The 21964-nt window shown below is 40.1% G+C and overlaps 1 protein-coding gene and 1 long non-coding RNA gene across 3 annotated transcripts in view; one reads left to right on the top strand and one right to left on the bottom strand.

The window, feature by feature from the left end:
- PKN2 (protein kinase N2) overlaps nucleotides 1-8695 on the bottom strand; it is a 56453-nt gene extending 47758 nt beyond the window's left edge. For both annotated transcript variants that reach the window (XM_037404582.1, XM_037404581.1), the window contains exon 1: nucleotides 8360-8695. Coding sequence is in view for 1 of the 2 variants with exons in the window: in XM_037404581.1 (XP_037260478.1) it covers nucleotides 8360-8407 (48 nt within the window). In the remaining variant the exon portion in view is untranslated. The remainder of the gene's footprint in view (nucleotides 1-8359) is intronic.
- Nucleotides 8696-8981: 286 nt separating this feature from the next.
- Nucleotides 8982-21964, top strand: part of LOC119155670 — a 38961-nt gene continuing 25978 nt past the window's right edge. The window contains exon 1 of the long non-coding RNA XR_005106791.1: nucleotides 8982-9318. This is a non-coding gene — a long non-coding RNA (uncharacterized LOC119155670). The remainder of the gene's footprint in view (nucleotides 9319-21964) is intronic.

Genomic DNA, 21964 nt, shown 5'->3' with positions numbered 1-21964 from the left:
TGATAAATGTTTTACTGCATAAAGCAGCACTGCAGCAAAAAAAACCACCCTTAAGAACCAGCAGTCCTATCCTTCCCTAAGTGCTTGTTCCTGCCCCAGACCATTTGCTGATACATGCCAGTACAAACCTTCACATGGCCACACAGTGAACTGGATTGTGAACCCAATCAGGCTGAAAACTAACTGGGGGGAGGAGGACCCCCCCAAAAAAAAAACCAAAATCAGCAACAAATCGGTTCACCGTATAGCTGTTTGTGCAAATGTAAAGCAACACAACATGGCACAGACTTGTTTTCAGCAGCAGTACCAGTTGACAAAGCCTGACGCTTTGAACAACAGCCCCAAGTCTGTGGCAAAGGTTCCAGTTCCAGCACACAGCAAGGTCAATGAACCAACTAGAACTTTTCCATCCTAAATTTGTGTCACAGACCTGCCTTGTGTCTTAGTGATTTGCAACACAAAACCAGACTGAATATACCTTTTGACAGTTTTCAAAGATACATGTAAAAATTCCTCAGCAAACTATTGCGCCAGGGATATACTAAACCATATCATTATTTCCTGTATAATTAGCCAGTTTGTGTTGGGTACTTAAAAAAAAAAAAAAGGGGGGGGGGACACAACTTTTTTCTGCCTCTTGTAATTATCAACTCTCAAATTCTCCTCAAAAGTTACATAAAGTTTATATATGCACAAAATATATATACCTACACACAGACAGACAGAAAAATAATTTCAGAACAGTTATGCACCACAATTACTTTAAAGTACTATTTCTAAATCAGGCAAAAACCCAATTACATTTACTATTAGCTCTTATTCTTTTTATTAACCTATTCATTTCATTCCAGGAGTTGAACAATATTCCTGGGTTTAAAGACCAGCGCTAATTTAGAAGACTATTACTGTTGTAGCAATCCATGCGAGTTCTCCCTTCTGACCTGATCTGCTTGCAAGTGTTTATCACACTAACAGACTGAGCCTCACGTTATTCCTGTGATGTATCTCAGAACTATGATACAATCTATTAGCACCTTGCTATTGCAGACTTAATTATGCGTTCTCCTGTCTAAGGATCTGCCACCTATTGTGTTTTGTGACACTCTGATAACAATTGTGGAAAGTTAGTGGAAAGCTGTCCTGCTGGCTCTTCTCAATAGAAAGAGCACTGGTTCTGCTATTTCCATTTTCAGGTTAACAAGTTCTTCTGTTTAATGGAAACTTAAAATCTATGAGCCTCGCTACTACATTGCAGGACAGCAAACGTTTGAAAAACCGCAACAGAAAAAACAGTTTGCTTCAGCACTGGACTACCATACATAACACTGCAGATATGAAACAGGTATTATGGGATTTTGATTCAAGCTCTCTGATCTGTACTTATTTAGAGAATGTCAGAAACTCTCTGTCATTTAAAAATCAGTATCTCCAGCAAAGCAAATAAGGCTTAAAGAAATCCACAGGAACTGGAGGCAAAAAAGCTAATTTAGTCATGTCCACATTAAGGTTTTTACCAACATAGCCCAGTTTTCCTGATTTGCCAGAGCAAACCCTCCCTGAGTCCTGCCACATATCAACCTTGCTTTATGGCACCAAAAAACCCCCAAGAGAAATCTGCATATATGAACCTCTCATAGCCCAACCTAGCCCTTCCAAGTCAATCATTTCTTATTTGGTACTGATAGCTATCGATATCTCTATAACAAAATAACAAAGGCTTTCAGTATAGATGTAGTTGTCCTATCAAAATACACTTATGCTAATTATTTCTGGGTTTTCCCCTGGTTGCCCAGCAGAAGCAACAAACTACGCTACCAAAAGCAGAGTTTTGCCATCACTGTGCATCCACTCCGGAAGTGCTCTCTGTACACCACTGTAGCAGCAAACAGGAACTGCAGCCAAAGCGGGCATAATGTTGATACAGAGTACAGGAAACTGCATCTATACCCAGTATCAAGAAAAATAGAAGGTGTGGCCTACTCTTAAAAAAACAGTCAGATCACCACTACCCACAGCTGGTGGTCCCACAACTGAGCCAGAGTAACAGATCATGTGATCTCTCCCAACCCACCCTATTTGTGAAGTTAGATGCATTAGCCTGAATAGCTTGATTTCAGCCTCTTCTATTACCCACAGTACAACAGCAGAATTGCCAGCAGAGCTGGTCCATTTAGTTGAACATAAGGTGCAACTGCACACTACTTTCCTGTTTGTATTAGTGCCTGCTCACCACAGAACTCAGTCGTATCTTCCTCACTAGATGCCAGAAGTTGCACTGGCAAAGTTGATGGATGTCACAAAACTGCATTAGTTTGACACATAGCACAGAATTCCTGAAGGTTCAGGAAAGTATCCCACAAAGCATGCTGAGAAAACCCACAGAGCAGAACTTTGCTCCACAGGATGCATGCCCAGACTGCCATGCAAGTCGTTCAATTCATTGGTGAGCTGTCAAACAGTAAATAATCAGTAACCGTAAAATGGCAGTCACAAAAATGGTGTGGACTTGTGTCAGTGTGACATAATTATACTGCTGCAGTTCAAATAAACAAACAAATCAGATATAATGTTACTGTAGGGATGGGCCCAAAGCATTTTGTTAACTAATGGCACTATTTGTTTCTGTTTCAATGTAGCACTTCCTAATCATATCTCAAAGTAACAAAAGTAATGGATCAGATCCCACAACATAACTCTGATTTCTTTAAAAAAAAAAACAACCAACCCTCCTGCTCCCTGCCAAACACTAGCAAAGATGCCATTTTGATTGTGCCAGGAATTGCAGACCAAGCATTAATAATTAAAACTTCAAAGTATCATACAAATGCCTTGCCCATGCTACAGAGCCACATCTCATAAGAGATGCTTCAGCTCAGTCTCTTCCTAAAACCCATTCACTTACTGAATCCAGTAGAGAAAACAAAACAAAAAGCCTATCATCAACCAATTTGTCCAGTTGTACAAGTGCTTTCCAGAAAAAGCCAAAACAAAAAGCAGACTGCAACCTCCACGCTGCATGTAACACCATAAGGCTTTGTTATTCTGAATCTTCGTAGAGGCCATGTAATGTCTTAGTCTCTAATTCAGCAAAGCACTGAGGCATTGATGAAGAGATTTGTAATCCCATCATTAAGCCCTTAAACCACCCTTTCCCAACGTAAAAGACGTGTTTATCTTGTTACTCCACTACAGATTTTAGGTTACATTGTAATGAATGTCCACTCACTATGTATAAAACTGTTCCAGAACAGCTATTACACATAGCTTAACTAAATACACTTTTCTATTAGCCATCACTAATAATTTGAGTTTAAAATAACAGAAAGACATCTGCTCTGATCAAGAAACTTCAGTCAAACGTATACAATCATACACATCGTATACAAGTCCCTACGTTAACAGGCACACTTATAGAATTCAGAAGATGGGAAAAAAAAAAAAAAAAGAGCCAAACCAAAACCAAATCCCCCACCCATGCACCTACCTAAAGGTATTTTAAGGACTGTTTATGTTCCACTGAGAACAGGATGTATATTTTGTTACTACACGTTTTGAACGGAGTACTGTTTAAAGAGTAATATATATCCACAAATGGAAAAAAACTGCAGTGCTTCCCCAAATTCTGGAAGTGTTTATAGGGACCTGAGAAGTCCCAAGCACCTGCACATGTATTTTCATGTCTAAACTGTAGTAGACTAGCTCAGGGTATTTTCACTTGAATGTGACATTTCATTGCTCTGAAGAAACAAGGGTAATTCAAAATTATTTGAGGCTAATCTGTCCTAGCTGAACAGTATTTGAAGGCAGTCTTACTGTTGAGTGTTCAGCCTAATTACAATGTCTGTTCAAAACAGATTAATTGGGTTACTTGTACCTTTTTAAGGTGTCCTTTGGCACTTGACCACAGCTAATAATACATACCCAGTACTTTTTATCTCTAAAAAAGCAAGCATCATTACCTCTATTCTAAAGATGAAGAAACTGAGACATGAGTAAGCAAAGTCATCGGCCTAATGTCACCCAGCTGAGAGCACAGCAGCCAGGAACGAAATGCAGGTCTTCAGAGTCCTGTCTAGTATTTTAACCTAACATGGTGAGGTACAAGCGCCTAATTTTACATACATTTATATACAAAACATAGTTGGGTAACCCAAGACTCAACTGTTAGTCTACGTGATATAAACTGGACAAACTACTGAGCATATTTCTATTGTATTCATTTTATGAATATCCTTGTCCCTAACATGAAACAGAAAAATAAACAAAAAACTTTACCACATATGCCATTACATAAGCATTATTTACACATATTTCAGTTCTGGTACTATTTATCACTACTTTAAAAGAAGTTACCAATGGCCTTTAAATATGATTTTGTCATGAAATTTGTGCTTCAAGATCCCCGACTACAGCATCCTAGGAAATGTGATGATGAGGGCTTCCATTAAAACAAAATATCCATTAAAAAAAAAAAAAAGCCTTTATTCTGACCAATACAGAAATAAAAACATTTTTGCCAGTTTTTTTGTAATTTTAGAGATATGTATTATGGCAGAGTTTGAAAAACTCATTCCAAGTAGAGGATTTAACACTTCCATCTGAAACAAACGAGGGTCTGTTACATGCTTATTTACTTTAGGGCACAGTCCACGTTCACTATCTTGACCAAATAATTTCATTTAAGCAAATAAAACTAAGTAATATACTGTTTTTTTCTGGCATTAAAGAGGAATTGTTTTGGAAACACATTTTTCAGTGAGCCAGAATTTTTAAGTAAATCATGTAATATTAAAGAGAAAAGTCTAAAGTCTAAACCATTTACATTACTGTCTAGAAAAGTGGTAGAGAACACCTAGAAGTACCAAAGTGCAACTGCTTTATATGAACAATAGCTTCATTTAAATACTCCAAGTAATAATTTCTGTTATCCCAGCCACATCAGTTTACTAGGCTGACATCTACCATCACTGCCAAGAAAGCACACACGATTGAAAATACACCCTACCTCACAAAAACTTGTTTTAAAAAAGATAAAATATTCACCTTTTCTCATATAAAACTTAAAATATTTTATTTCATGGATGCCTTATTTAACAGCCTACAGCATCACAAATTAAAGTTTAATTTTATGAGGAAAGAAAGTTGCCACTTACACCAGGAAGCAAAGAGTTAAAGGCTGTGCAATTAACCTGAAAGCAAGTACTGGGGAGGCTAATTTACCTGCTGGACAAAGCTCTAAAAGGATGCAAGCCCAGAGAAGGACAGCAGAATTTTGGAAGGGAAGACAACATCAGCAATACCAGTTCTTACCCAAGCTCCTTCCCCCTCCTACAAAAGAACCTGTACTGGAGATAAAAGGAGTAAAGGTAACAAAAACGGTACACTGGCTTCATGTAATCTTCCAATCTTTGGTAATCAGGTAATTTTGCTCGTGAAGCTACTAAACAGAACAAATGAAAAAGAGGGTTTGTTTATTGCCAAGTTTATTTCATGCTATGCGTTTGCTAACTACTGAGGAGCCAGTGTTGCATTTTTCACCTTGAACAAACTCGTGTTTAGAAGCAAGATATACTTTCCACATCCTATTAACGGTCTCTGAAATGTTTGAAGTAAGATGTAGAAGAATGGATAAAGCATTCTGTAGAAAAAGCAGGACAGAAATGTCTAATGGACATTTGCTAGCAGAGTTTTTTAACTGCTCTATCAGATATGGAGTCACTTTTTTTAAAATACAAAGCTGTCACTGTGAGAAGTGCAATCTAAGGCCTATTTAAGGCCTGTTTAATTAAACCCAGCACATATTGAAACAAAAATATGACATCTGTGTTTTACCACTTTCTTTTCAGCAGTTAGTTATTTTGACCTTCTGTTTTTCCTATTTTTTCAGAACCCACTTCACATCCTGTTAAGTCAGTAGTTGTGAAAGGTTTGCCCATCTTTATATGAGGTGAGCTCAACTGATTCATGACTACTGGTCCACTTTCATTAACTTCACCCAAGCCTAAGAGTTAACTTCTTACAGCACACTGGAGTATTCAGGGCTATCATAACAAACAGCATGCAGAACATACAATATTGATAAGCAACGTGTTACATTGATCACTGACTGATTCCATGTCAGAATCAAGCTTGGGATTAACATGGGGTTTAGGAAAACCTACTGAAAACAAGCTAAGTATTAGCAAAACGTCTAAACTACACATTGCTCATGATCTAGATCAAGTCAACTATGTGATGCTTTCAACCTTTACTGTAGCAGTGCATTCTACAACTTCCTCATCTTTCTGTGCAAGATTGCAATATGCAAGCAAAAGCCCATTTTACGTATAAGCACTTTTTAAGTTAGAGTTCTTAGATTGAGGAAGTTTCCTCCTGAAGAAATATGAGTGAAATGGCGTATCTAACACTTCACTATAGTTCCCTTTACTTTGGGAACATGCCACTAAAGTAGCTTTTACATAGAAGTATATGAAGCATAATTTGGTTTGAAAGATTCCCAAGAAAAATCCTACTGATGCCTTTGCATTTCACTGCTAATATGTGCCACTGCAAAACCATTACCTATACAGTGGTTCTTCCCAATATGGAAGTTTCTCCAAAAAATACCTAGAAGTTCTCGAAGCTTAAATACCTAGAAGTTCTCAAAGCTTAAACCCTACTGGGATTTCCATGTTAACTTCACAACCTTCCTGTCTTGCCCAAAGAACTGTATTTATTGATACAGACGTTACCACATATAATGGATGAGATAGAGCAGCCAAAGGATCTAACCCATCCTGTTGTTTTGTAGTGGTTATTTTTTTGTTTCTTAAATCAGTATCAGTCAGTCTCATCTTCCAAGAAAAAAAAAACAACACAAAAACAATCCTCCCCATGCCCAATAACAAAAGTCCCCCCATACAAACCCCCTCCATTTCTCTTTAAATTAGTCCAGACCCCACTCTCAGTACTTTAACAGAATTTCTGCTTCCACTTAGCTTACCTGAAATGCTACCAGTTACTTATTCACACAGCTCACCACTTCAAACAGGTTTACCAGCTTATATATCATCGTATCAAGTTTGTATTAACATAGCGATTCTTCCTAGACACTTATGAGCCACTGATTAAAGTTCAGCATTTTAGATGGATTCTTAGCCTTCAGCCATCTCATGTGCTACAATATTAAGCAGACTGCTACATCTCTGTTGCGCCTTCTTTTCCTTTGTTACTCAAGCGAGCACACTACTAACATTTAAAAATACATGAGAATTTAACTGCATTTAGGAAATAAAATATCTCCTTTTTAAAGCATGCCTTTTAAATTTCTATTCGAGCATTAAATTAAATGCTTTCCATTTATGGACTCCTTACTTTGGTTAATTGTCCAACTAATAAATTAAGAGACACGTTCTTTGCCTGGTTAGTCATAACAACTTGCATAGATTTAGCGGTGTATAATAAAAAAATAAATTAAAAAAGCAAGCTTTCTTTTGGATAAGGAAGTGGAAGAGCTGGCAGGTTGAGCTGACATTTAAAGATACGAGCACAAAAGTGGAGCTCCCGAATCGCATCGAACGCTGCAGCTGACAAGCAGAAAAGTAACAGTTGCACTGGCAACTCACACTGATCGAACTACAGGGATGGAAACAACCAACCCCCGAGTTTTCCGGGCCTTTTACAGTGTTGGGGGGTTGTTTTTTTTGGTTGGTTTTGTTTTGGGTTTTTTTCTGGTTTTGTTTTGTTTTTGTAGCGACAAGAACCCTTGCCGTGTGACAAGTAACTGGCCGCACCATTTTCTCCTCTCCACAGGCTCCGAGTTCAAGGCCTACATAGAGGAAGCTGCTCCGGCTTCTGCGCGGTGCCGCAGAAGGGAAAAGCTCCTCGCCTGACCCGGACGCGGGCGGCGGGGCGGCCACCGGGACCCCTCCGGCCGGGGCCCTGACGAGCCGTGCCCAGGACGGCGGGGGCGAGAGCTACGAGGCACGGCGGCGGGCAGCCTCCGCGCTGCCGCGGGGCGCTCCCCAGCCGCCGGGGCCGCGGCCGGGACCGGGGGCGCGGCCCAGGGCAGGCCCCGCCGGAGGGACGCGGCCGCTCGGCGGGGAGAAGGAGAGAGCCGAGAGCAGACAAAAGCGGGTCGCGGCCGGCGGCAGGGTGGGGCCGTGACCGGGCGGCGGCGCCTCCGCTCCCGGGGGACAGCGGCGGGAAGAGGCCTGGGGTGGGCACGGTCTTCCGCCGCCTCCCCGGGCCGGCCGCGGGGTGGGGTGGGCGCTCCGCGGCGGGCAGGGGGCGGCGGGGCGCGGCGGCTCCATCCTCCCCGTGAAGGACGGGAGCGGAGCGGGGCCGGGGCGGCGCCCGCAGGGACGCCGCCACCGCTTACCTGGAGCTCGGTGAAGAGGATCTCCCTCTCGGCCGCGTTGGACGCCATTGCGCTGGGGTTTGAAGTCCGCACCTGGACGCTGCTGCCGCCGCCGCCGGCGGGGAGGGGAGCGAGGGAGGCGGGTCCGGGGCCGGGACTAAGGGCGCATGGGGGGCGGGGGGAGCACTCCGCGCTCAGGCTGGCAGGGAGACGTGGGGGGACGCCGCCGCCGTCCCCCCTCCTCTCATGGGGGTCGCGCCGGGCGCTGGGGCGCGGTGCGGTGCGGTCCCCGCCGGGCCGCGGTGCGCTCCCCCGCCCAGGCGCGGCGCTCGGCCCTGGGAGCGCTCGGCCGCCGCGGCTGCTGCTCCTGCGGCCGCCGCGGATGTCGCACCATTTGGCTGTCACCCTGTCGCAAAAGCGCCGCTGCTTTGCGGCTCCCGGAGCACGTGACCGCGCGTGTGGGGAGGAAGAGCGGGCTCCCTGGAGGCGGCCGGCAGCCCGCCCCTGCCCCCCCGCGGGTGGAGCGGCGCGACGCGCGGGCTGGGCGGGAAGGCGGCCGGTCGCGAGCGCGCCCCCCCCTCAGCCCCTCAGCCCCTCAGCCCCTCAGCCCCTCAGCCCCTCAGCCCCTCAGCCCCTCAGCCCCTCAGCCCCTCAGCCCCTCAGCCCCGTCTCTTTGCCGCCTTCCTCCCGCGCCGCAGCGCTCCCCTGCCCGCGCTTCCCTCGTCTGTAAAGCTCCAGCGCTGGGAGTCCTGTCGTTCCCTCCTGTGGTGGTGGCGGGCAAGGGGGGCGTGCGGCACTTCCCTGGTGCTGGAGGTTGCTGGGGCTGGGCTCCACCAGGCCTCAGCGACAGGGAAAACCTGGCCGGTTTATAGTAAAAGCAGCTAGCTCAGGAAGGAGAGGTCATGTTTATCTCAAGCGCCCGGAGAGAGGGCAGCCACCTGCCACCCTGGGGACCCGGAGCAGTGGCCCAGGAGGCTGTGGTGAGTGGGGGCTGTTAACGCCGTTCTTACTAGTTTAAAGGGCTAAACATACGTGCTTGATGAGTTTGGGGGTGGCGGGGGGTGACACTGTTCAGTTAGTCTGCAGATTAATAAGCTTCTGATAGCTTCAAAGACAACTCGAGTGTCTTGGGAGGAAGTGGTGTCTCTTCCCTCATGGCAGCATGTGACACTAGCATTTATTCAGTTTCCTGCCAGTGTCAGATGTTTGTTGTTTTTTAGGTTTGTTTTTTCACCTGCCCATAAACATATGCATTCTGTTGGCTAGACCATACACACATGCATTCTCATACCACCTTAGTGTTTGATGTTATATTAGGCAAATTAAACTCATGCAAAACACTGTGTGGAAGCAACTAAAACTTTGTTTTATCTGTGCAGTTCATGTTAAACTCTTATAAGTTGATGCAGTTGTGATAAATTCGTTTTCAATCATGTATGAGCATTTGTTCTGTTTATGTTAGTGCGTCTCAGTATGGGTACAGGCCGATAGGCTGTTTGCTCTAGAACTGCAAATTAAAGTTTTGGAGGGCTGTTTTTTTAGGTTTTTTTGTTTGTTTGTTTGTTTTTTTTAGGAAAAGGAATGGGAGATGTAAACATTAAATTACCACAATTACTATTCCTAACGAATTTGAAACATTTTAAGTATTCTTATACTTCCACTGTTGAGCAACAAACAAACCAGACAATCTGAAGTACTGTCTATTATGCAGTACAAAAGAAGTTTATGAACCTATGCACACAGTTAATGTCACATAAAAGAAATACTAAGATAGTTCTACAGTAACAACAGAGATCTTCACAGAAATTGGACTTTTTCACTGACATGCCTAAGTAACTGTTGATATAGTTCATAATCTTGCACATATAGAAATCTACATACAGATGTAGTCCACTTGAAGCCAATGGCTTAATTTGTGTTTTGAGTGGCCAGTTGCAGGCTGGGAGGAAAAGGGGAAAGCAGAGAGGAGGAAAACTTCACCTGCCAGTTGGCTGTCACTGTTTTACAAAGAATATCAAAAGTTCATAAATCTGGGGTTAACAGGGCTGTAATATAGTATTTTACTTACTGTTCATTTCTGCATTGGTACATGACAGCAACCAGTGAGGAAAACATATCTTGGATATCACAGAGCAATACACAACATCTGAGGTTAAATTGTAAATTGTGTTAAATTGTATCAGGGACTGGCTTAGCACTTGGATAAAATTTTTGAAGCACGCACTTTCTGTGGTGCATGTAAATTCCTCAAACGCAGCTCTGGTTCTTGGCTGATTTTTATTTTTTTTTTTTAATTTACTGTGCAATTTTAAACTTCCTAAAGAATACTAACTTAAGAGGTCATGTAGGTCGCTTTTCTGAGTCTGGGTATCAGGTGAACGTCTTTATGTGATCAAGAGCCGCAAGGAATATAACTCATATCTGAGACAGTTACAAAGAATGAGAATTTCAGAAATCATTCATATGACTCAATTGTGAAAAAGGCTGTATGGGGGAATCCTAGTTATTCTTCCTCAGACTTCCTGGCTCAATTTTTCTCATAGCCAAAGTTTCACATTATCCAGTAACATTTGTGTAGCACAGCTTTGCTGTCAGTTGTGTGATGTAGTCTTAGTTTAGCAGTCACATGTCAAAACCCATGAATTTGCTTTACTTGTGGAGCAGGGTACGTTTTTGGGCACGTTGTGGAAGAAGTGGGAGGGGGCAAAGACAGATACTTATACAATAATTTCTCAGTTTGAGCATGATATAATGATGCGGAACTGTATTTAGAATTAATTTGAACTTTTTTTGAGTTCTGTTTTGAGAACAGATGCTTAAGGATATATAGAAATAATCAGAAAAGGCTGGATTACTGTGACTTAGTGACTTACACTTGTCAGCATGTATGTGGTCTGTTACTGCAACTCATCTACTAGTCTGCTCCCATTGGAAAGGAGGAGGAGTCGATGTGCTAGCATGTACATTTTACAAGATGTTGTCAGAGGGAAACACAGATTGTGTCCCAAAGAAAATCTGTAGATATATGAGTGGATGTCAGCAAAGTTAGTGAAGCTTTGAGATTCTGTCTAAAGCAGGCAGCTGACTTTAGTTCGTTCTTAACCTAGCTTGTCTATTGAGTGTAGCCTACAACATGTTGTTGTCCCCATCAAGACAGGGCCTAGAATCTTTTTCATATTCCCAATGTTATTTAGACAACTTTCTAAATTTTAGACAAAGTTCTAAATTTCATAGAAGTGTAGTAGCACAGGAATCAAAAGAGGAATTGGGTTGAAAAAAACATTAGCTTAGCTAAATCTCTGATACTTAGTAATTCTTCCTCCAGAATCTGGAAAACACAACGCAGTGCTGGATGACTGTAGCTCTGCATTAAAGTACTGTGACAGAGAATTACTGAGCAAGAGACAACATTCCGAGTGAGTCCCAAAATAGAAGGCATTTAAGTACGTAAATCCAAGAATCTAGCGTTATATGGAATCCTGAGTTCAGCCTGTGCCTTAAAATATCTGAATGCTATTTCTTCAGACATTATTCTATTAGCTCATTCCCTACAGTCAATTAACATGCTTGAAAAGCAAACTGAATGAAAGGCATGTCAGTACCGTTGGCTAATGCCTTTAATTATTTCTTTTTTTCAGGTTGTGTTATTAAAGTGTTTGTCCCAAAGACCTTGAAAAGTAAATAGCTGAGACTTCCAGTGTTATAAGGGTTGCAAAGCACACTTTGTGAACCTTTGAGCATAGTACTACAGAACTCTTAAGACAAATATGAAGGATACTGTAAGCAAAATCTAGGGTGTTTTTTAGAATGTTTCTAGTTAGTCCTATATATCATCTGAGGAAAAGTTTGTCTTCATTTGGTGATGCATATAGAAATGAGGATTGAGGAATGTGAAGAACACCAGAATAGGTGTTTATTATATTATTATACTGATATTATACTTATATGTATATATTTATATTATATTATTATACTACCAGCAAGATTTTACCAGGAAAAAGCATGTTTTTATTTAAGCTTCTGGTTAATCTTGCTTGTTTAAATTAGTGATGTATTCTAGGGGGACAACAATGTACAGACGTGCTTGGGTATGGTTTAAATGAAACTCTTGGAAAAGAGGAAATTGGATACCATTTGAGGTGCACTGTGTTAGTAGGCACATAGGGGCAGAGCAATACTAGGCCAGCCCACCATGTTTTTAGGCACACAACAAACTAGAAATTAGTGACCTTTTTGATGGGGTGGGGTACAGATTATTTAATTTTGCAAGTAATATTTATACCTGTTAAAGGAAATAATTCTCTGTATCTCTCTAATAAAGTGGGAATACTAACATTCACAGTTCAACTCTGCTTTAGGATAGCATTTTATTTAACATGTTTCACTTGGGAATAAAGACAAATGTGCAAAGAAATGTATCCCCAACATTAGCTTTAAAAAACCTCACACCACAGCAGAGTTTTAGTAATGTAATCATTTGGTCTCCCTGACTTCTAGACATAGCAGTATTAGTCTTTTGTTCCCATAGTTGTCCTTCTAGGATGAATTCTCTGAAAATCTTATGAAATCCTGGAGCAATGAGGTACAGGAAAAGTGAGATGGGACAGTGTATACATCTTTGACATTTTTGTTTACTTCAGCCTGGAGATGCTGAAAAAATAGAGCATTAATGAAGAGTAGTACTTCTTATCTTCCTGTTTTGCTTCTCAAATCATTGTGGGAATGGGAAAAAGCTTTGCTTTAAGAGCTTCCAGTAATAAATCTTGGAATAGACTTAGAAAGAAATGTATCTAGATCAGGTTAAACTTTGAGATAAAGAAGAAATTAATATAATCTTTCTTAGACCAGCAGCTTGCTGGTGTTTATTAAAGGAAATGCCGAACAGGAGAAAAAGAAAAAAAAACAAACACAAAGTTGTGGATATTTTTAATGTGTTTAGCTTGAGAATGTTGTTTCCTTTCTTGAAAACTCACTTCTTCCATAGTATTTCTTAGAAGTTTATCACCCACCTTTCACTCAGATTTCCTAAAGGGAATTCCATGGAAGAAAAGGCTCCTGAGAGTGAGCATGAGAGCCTTCTGAGGCTCTTATTGATGTACCAGTGACAGTGAAGAGGACAAGATGATGACATCGTAAACAGAAAACTAAAATGACTATGTAACTTTATTTAGCTCGTGGCGCTTGCAAATTTTGCATATCCTTAAACTATTTCTTTATAACTCTTTTAGTTACACAGCTAATCTTACAACTTTTGAGTGGATTGCTGTGATGTAATCATAACCCTGCTCGCAATTGCTTCACACTTTCTAGTTAAAATTTGTCTTCTGTGTTTACATACTATTACCCAGGGCTAGGTACAGGCATATTATCACCCAGTAGGCAGAGGCTATGAGGAGTGGAGTGCCACAAACCTTATCTTACTATCTGTTTTATTAATTTTGGACCCTGGGAGGACTTGCAGTCAGTGACAAAAGAGTGCTCCAGGGGAAGGAGGATCATGCCTGATATTGCCTCCTGTTCGTCTTTTCCCGTCTTCCCTTACAAGGGAAAATCTGCCTTGTGCCAGTCAGTGGAACCCTGTGGAGAAGTGCCCTACCTGTGCAGAACCAGCTGTAAGATCAGACCTCATTTATTTAAAGGAGATCAACTTGGATTATTTGAAGTAATAACAAAATGCTTTATGTCTTTACATTAAGGCTATGATCCTACAAGTGGATCAACATGATGGATCTTTACACCTATGCTAAGACCCAGTGATTCTAATTAAACTTGATTATAGGATCAAGCTTAACATACTCAGTGTTGTTTCTGCAATGAGCTCTGCACAGATGGACGCTTGTACTTTTGTTGAATCCTATTCACTGAAGTGAATAGGGCCTGGTGCAGCATTGGTAACATCAAGACCTTACTTTCTGAGAATGTAGATAAGCAATCAGTACAAGCAAGGTAACTATACCTTTGCATAGTTTCTGGTCTCATTGCTTTATTTCTGTCAGTTGCAAGCATTTTAATTCAAATGGTGGCTGATCTAAAGTACCTTAGTTTGTTATAAAACCAAGGCAAGATGGGTTCAGGAGTGATTTAAAGTATGTTACCCTGTTATGAAGAAGACTGACTTTCTGAAGAAATGTAGGTGGCTGTGACCTAAAGTTGCTGTGAATAGACATTAACACATTTGGGCTCTGGAGATAATTGAAGGATTTTCACATGCAGCTTTAAGGTGTGCAGCTTTCCATGATTCTAGGAAAATCGAATTCCTACAAAAGGCTTTGCAAATACAAAACAAAGAGTTTGAGAGTCAAAACATAGCTGGAATCCCAGTCTGCATTTGGAGGAAAGGGAAATATATTGCAAAGGATGAGTCAGACATGCCATCCCCAGAGAAATCTTTGCTAAGTAGGAAATCTGTGCTTGAAAGGCTGCTGCAGGGATATCTCTGTTGCATGCTTCTAAGGTGGGATTTGACCTGCATTTGGAAAGTCTGTTGCTGCCAGCAATACTAGACTGCAGATTTGCTAGCAGCTCCCAGGAGGGCATGCAAAAAGCAGAAAGTTGTGTACATTCTTCTGTGCATCGTGATACTGACAGACTGGTCTCGCCCTGTGTTGTGGAAGTTGATGTGTACAACTGGTGAACTTCTGGTTGTCCTCAACCAATTTTAATTTGCTGTTTTGAAATTACAGCAAAGACAGAAACAGGAACTAAGTCCTTTGCCTGCAAACGTACAGCTACAGTGTCATGTCTGGTGGTGCACTGTCCATACATAAAGTTTTCTTTAGCTCTGCTGTGTTTGTGGACATTATAAACAGCTATGCCAAATGATTCTGAAACAGACTTCATCAGACACTCAGACTTAGATGGTAATGATTTTTGGTCATGATTAACCCGATGGCTGTTTTTTCTCTCCATGTCTTTATCTCTTCTCAGACAGTAGCCTGCATATGTAACTCTGTCAGGGGTTGAAGTCCTAAGTAGTTATTAACTTGTACTTGGTATGCAATGTCTCCAAATTAAAAGGGCAGCTCTATCTTCATCTAATGAACACTTAAAATAAGAGAGTTACCAGGCAGGTTTATAGCTGGCTTTAATTGCATTCTCCTTGCTTTGCTGGGACTGGCATACCCAGGAAAGAAGTGAGTTTAACCGCTTTCAGAGAAAATGACAATTGCATCATACAATATCAAGAGAAAGATTCATTCAAAAAATGTTAGTGCTGATACCAAATATGTTACTGCTTCCCCTTCTCTCTTCCTTCTTTTCACTCCCTGTCTTCCTCTGCCCCAGTCCTTTTATTCTCATGGTATGTCAAACAAATTTGCTCCTGTGTAACTTACTGCAGCTGTATATTGCTTTGATTTGTTCTACTGCTTTTGAACCTTGTGGTCCAGAGGTGGCTTGTTATGGTGTATTCCACTTAATAAACTGCTATTTAAGCATAAGTCAGGAAGTAAGAATGGTATTTTGCCTTCTTTCTAAATTTGCAGTAGCTCCCAAGTAACTTGAAATGCATTCACTGAAATTCAACGCTGTCAGTATGGCCTTGGATTTGAACCACTTATTATAATCATGTAATGAAATATTCTAGTAGAAAAATAAGCCACTTTCAAGGTGGTTTGCTGCCTAGCAGATAGTTTGCAGTTAGTGAACTTGTTTCTTCTTTGTAAGAAAAATGAGGCTAGAAGCTACTGAAAAACGTGTGGAAAAAGGTTTTGGAGCCTTGATCTGTTTTCTGTATCTATGCTGTCAAGGAGCAGTCAGCTAGAGGCAAACACTGAGGTAGAGTTAATGGAGGAGACGGCTGAAATGTACTGGGCTGGCATCTGAAACACGATAACCTGGATTTTCTTTACATTCATTTACCATTTTGCTTGCTGTAATGTTGACATATTAGCTTTAATGAGGGCAGCTTTTATAAAAGTGTTAGAAATGTCTCTTAACTCATGGAATGCCTTATTCAGCGTGCTCTCATTCTTTCCCTCTTGACTTGTTCTTTGCTTTCTTATATCTGCTCCCTACACATACCACACTCTCCCCACCCCTCCTTGATGGAAGTAGTGCAGTGATGGAGCAAAGCATGAAAATGAAGTGTAATAATATAAAACCAAAATAATAAGGTTTACCCTCCATCTGTCCTATATTCTTTCCATCCTGAGATCCATCTAGTAGGCCAGTCATGAACTGCAGTGTCCTTAAAGACTGATTGAAGTAGGAGAGCTTAGCTTAATTGGACCTGAGCTGAATGTGGTCATAGTAACGATGGAGATGATAGGGACATATCAGTGATATGTCCTCGCTGTCTTTGGAACTGTAGCCAAATTCTTTAGGACAGAAGTGCATAATTACCTTAAAAGTTGCATAAGCAGCCTAATGTTTGGGTTTTTATTAATTGTGATAGATAATAGTAATAATTATTAGAGGAAAGCATCACATCTAGACATAAAAAGCATGTATTTTCACATGGACCTAAGCACAAAAGTAAATCCGGTTGTTATTTACAGCTGCTATGCAGGCAGAAGTTGATTTAACATTAGGAAAGTGCAATAATAGGCAGGGTAATAAAGTTGTATCCTGTGTTACGAGACATGCAGATTTTAGATACAGCAGCCAATATATTATAACTTTTTTTAATAATTCAGATGATAAAATCATACTTCAAAAATACGAATATTTCATAAGTCTAATACAACAGAAGCCATTTAAAAGAAAAAGGCAAAGCAGAGGTCAGTTGGGGGTTGCCATTTGTGGGCTGTCCTTAACTCTGTTTATTGCTTCCCCTTTTCCCAGCAAATCCATTATTTAAGAAGGATTGTAAGACCCATGTAATCATTGAGGATTTACTTCCTTTGGTCCTTCAGAGCTGCATTCAGCAGCAACACTTAGATGGAGGTTACCAGGAAGTATTTTGGATAACAACAACTGTAAATTGTTGCTTGAAATTAACATTTGAAATTTAGGTAGACATAGGTTCAACTTTCGGGCTTGCACTGACAGAAGGCACTCTAGTTCTACATGGATCTTAGGTACAACTGATGTAAATTGGGACTCAGGCTAATGAGGTCAAGTCTCCTTCTCATGTGCCAGTATAAAACCTTAATTCTCAGTTTTGATATTAAAATATAGAAGAATTTGAAATATATAATAGGTATGCTAAGGTTCAGGGTAGGCTTAAGCTTTTACTTTGGAATAATCTTCGCTGGCAAAAAGTTCTTTTGCTGTCTGTGGTGAATAGAGAGCATAATACTCTGATAAACTGCTTAATATTTCTTAATACTTAATATTTCTGAATATTATGTGGTGTAGATTGGTGGATAAATTAAATTATTAGTTTAACTGAAATGCTTTAGGACTGTGGTCGGTTTACCTCACGCTGTATCCAGTCTTTGCTGTAATACAGGTAGAATGTAGAAACATTTGTGTTTATTCATATATAACTTTCTTTTTACTTGCATAATCTGCAAGGCTACAGTACTTCTAAGTGTCCTTAGCATAAAAAGGCAAAAAAAAAAAAAAATTGGTAGTGGGAAAGGTGTATGAGTGAAAGATCTGCAACTTCAAGAGGATTTTCTTTATAAATGGAAATTTTAATATTAAATTGCTCCATCTAGTGGCAAACTGCTAAAACTGATGATTTTTCTTTAGTGATTATTATACTTTGTAATGGTTATTCCTTTTAAGTATTTAAGATTGAATTCTTCTTTTCCATGGAAAGTCCTCTGCCAAGGGAACTCCACCTGTGACAAGGTACAAACTTTGATTTTCCTTCCAGTTAATTCTGAGGATCTTTGTTGTTTACTATCAATGGAAGCAGGCCTCGTGTTCAAGTGTCTGAACTGCTTTTGAAAACTTGGTGTTAGTGCCTTAATACCTTCGGTTCGAGTTCTCCTTGGGGCTGGGAGGGAAGGTGGAGAAGCTGAGTTGCATAAATAATTAATACAATAAAGATGATGTCTCTGATTCTTCGGCAAAGAGTTAAAAGACAGAGTGAATTATTTACTGGGTATAGTATACTGAGATATGTTCTAACAAGATAAACCTTGGTTGCAGGTGGCTTCATTCAAATCTTAACTGGCACTGATACTATAATTTTAATAATAATGATAATAATAATGAACTAATTGAATGATTTGTTAATGTCAATATGCTTTGTAAGCAATTGGAATTCTTATGCCAATCAAGGTGAAACCCCCTGTGTTTCCCAGTGATATGAAAATAGAGAGAAAATTCAAAAGGAAAAATTTCAAGGAAAGGTTTAATCCAGACATCTCTGATGCCTTCTTCCTTTGCACACCTTGGAAATACACACTGACAAAATAGAAGGGCCCTCCAGAGGAGGCTTGCCCTTGGGCCAGCTGCTGTGATGCCTTGTATAGCTGGCTTTAAAGGAAACTGAGATGCTTAAGAATGCAAGATCAGAGAACTATGAATCAGTTTCAGGGTGGTTACATGTTATCATTGTTCTCTTTCTGAATGGACCCCAAAACTGTGCAGCTATCAGCTGAAGTCCTGCAGAAAACCAAAAATATTTTAAAATGAAAACCAAGAAAAAGGCAAAGAACTGAAATAGTTTAAAACCAAATTTTAAGTATTAGATTAAAAAATCCAAAGATGGCTGTTCTTGAGAACATAACAGGTGCAGTGGACTTTTGTCATTCATTTTTCAGTTTCGGTTAATCTGCTACATAAAAAATTTATATACCTTTAATTTCCTGGTAGATTAATTCTCACTTCTTCTCAGTCCATGTCTCAATACCCCTTATATACTGAGAAAGTGCTTTATAACACCGGAAGAGTTGCATTTTATCTCAAGACTACTGTTGTTATTGTTCACTTTAAATAATGCAACATAAACCTTGTAGTGCACTTTTCCAGACTGCCTCTCCCCAGTTGGGTTGATGACTTAAAATTGCAGATCTCTGTTCCTATCTTCCTTTCCAAGGCAAATGAACCCATTAAATATCACAATTGCATAACTTTCCTTAGTTCTAACTAAAGTTTCCTTGCAGCATGCATTTTAACCTCAGCTGTTATATTTTTGGCTGAACTTTCAGTGTTTGAAATAGAAGGTAACACATCCTGATAACAGTATATGAACAGATAATTAACATTGCTGTGAATTGGAATAGTGCTTTTAATCTTCTGTGGTTCTTACATAGCTGAGACTTCCCAGACAATAAAGCCAGTTAGGTGTACCCCATCTCTGTCTTTTTCTAATGCTTGATGGATTTTGGGCTACTCTTTCTGAAGAGTGTAGTTCCTGCAAGATAATCTTTATCAGTGTTGCTATGGTTGAGTTCCTTCCCTGGTACTGGCATCTACAGCAGTACTGACAGGAAACTGAACAAAAAGCCTTGGCCTTTGCACCTCCTTCAGTTGGACTGGGGAAGCTGAGAAGTATCAGTGAGTTTGTTGGTTTGGGGTTTTGTTTTGTTTTGTTTTTAACTGGTGACTTTCAAGATTCAAGGGAGGGGGGTGGCTGCTAAAGGATTTGCAAAATTGAGAAGATAATGCTGCTTGAATAATTACATTGTTTGAAATACTGTCTTTGGAATGCATATTCCAAAATTTAGTGTGGAATAATGTCTTTCATCCATTTGTCACTTAAAATTATGTGTTCCTTTTACACTAACCTTACATGAATTTGCTAAGTACTGCTACTTCAGGTATGTGTCCCATCTATTGAAGAATCATTTGACATATGCAATTGCACGTTTTCAGTATTTCTGACAGTTTTTATTGGGAAGTGAGAAAAATTTAGGACTTACCTTCTCTTAAAACTAGTTGGAAACAAGTTAATGCCTATTGTAATTTTGAGAGGGGTTAGGTTCTTGCCCTGATTGTTTTGGCAATCAGTCTGTATTTATTTTGAAAAGGGTTTTTTCATAATATTATCTAGCTATAGATTACTTCATTTTATCTACATCAGATTTTAAAAAATACCCATCTTTAATCTGTTATTAAGATTCAGTTGGCAAGTTTTTGTCTCTGTATGCTATAAACCTAGATCTGTATTCTCTTGAGGGAATTTCTAGGCTATGTTAGATAATAGTAGTAAATGGCTTATGGTTCAGCTAACCAATGCCAGTTTTCTCAGTCTGGCACACACTTCTTGCTAGGAAAAAATGATGATTATCTGGTTTGGATCATACTTGTTGCATGGTAGGGTGTCTTCTTGGAGGTGGCCAAGAACAATCTAGCTTTTTCCTGTTGGTAAGGTTCTCAGCTGTGAGAGATGGTTTTTAATTATTCAGAATTCCAACTTTTTAAGTGTATACTATGGTACTGAACACTCCAGGGTTTTGAGATTGCTTTATCTTAAAACAGAAACTTCCTTTGAATGAGTTGAAAATATGTGTATGGACTCTTTGCACTCTTCCTTGTTTCCTGAGGCAGATACATTATCAGGGTATGCTTTGTGATGGTTTGTACTGGTGCAATTCTGCTGTTCTCTAGAGTTGCTTTGTTGTGCTTTTCTACTGATTCTGATCTTGAAAAACATCTAAGCCATTGTACTCCCTATCCCATCCAAAATGCCTTATTTTTCTGATTAAATGTATTTGTTTCAAGCCTGAGCCAAACAGCAGCAGTCTCAGGAAAAAGTCTCTTAAAATGTGCATTGAGGGAGAGGTTATTTATGTGTATACTCTTTTTTTTTTTTTCTTCCCAAATGTACTCATCAGAACCTTGCTGTTACCCACATGCAGTGTAAATAAATATTTGGCCTTGACCACTCTTTCTTTTTTCTTCATCCTTGCCCCTATAATGCTTCCTTGGTTTCTAGCAGAAAATGTCTTTAAAAAAATGTGGCTGTATACAGAAGTGGTAGGCTTTTTAACTTTTTGCAAGTTACTTAGAGTACCTAACTGCTGATCCATAGATGCCTGAGCCTTTTCTCTGAACAGCTGCCATGGGATAGTTCATGACTTGCAGAGCTGTTGCGTTTTTTTAGCTTTGTTCTGGACTTGGAGCTTGCTTTTCTCCCAGATTTTAAATGTTTTGGTCTCATGCACCACCTTAATGAGATCAAGTCCATGAAGTTTTGATGCTGTCAATCTGTTCTGCGGCATTTGTTTACTCTATCAGGTTGCTTATTTTATAAGCTTAATGCTGGACTGTGTGACTTATTTGGGCAAATAACTATGATTCTAACTACTTCATCGGAAAGTAATTCTAGGTCTTCTAGCATGCTAACCTCTAAAATTTTTCATTTTGAATTGTAATAAAATCTAATCTTAAACCGTTTTTCATCACGCAGATGCTATCCCCCCAAAAGAAACAAATGCATACATTTTTATGGGTTTTTTTGTTTTGTTTTGTTTTCAGTGTATTCTTACCATAGATGCATTTTCCTAGTTCAGTTAGGTTTAACCTCCTCTCACTGGTGTGTGCTGTGAACAAAGAAAACCAGCATGTGACTTCTTGTCTTAGACATATTTCCATACTGAAAGATAAAAACCATTCTACTCTGTTCTACTTTATTCTGCCTTGGTGAGGGCACATCTGGAGTGCTGTGTCCAGTTCTGGGCTCCCCAGTTCAAGAGAGACAGGGAACTGCTGGAAAGGGTCCAGCAGAGGGCTATGAAGATGATTAGCAAACTAGAGCATCTCTCTTGTGAGGAAAGGCTGAGA

This window comes from Falco rusticolus, chromosome 11 (genome assembly GCF_015220075.1).
Source record: "Falco rusticolus isolate bFalRus1 chromosome 11, bFalRus1.pri, whole genome shotgun sequence".
NCBI classification, from domain to species: domain Eukaryota; kingdom Metazoa; phylum Chordata; class Aves; order Falconiformes; family Falconidae; genus Falco; species Falco rusticolus.
The sequence above is the reverse complement of the archived record's forward strand: the minus strand, read 5'-3'. Positions and strand labels throughout refer to the sequence as shown.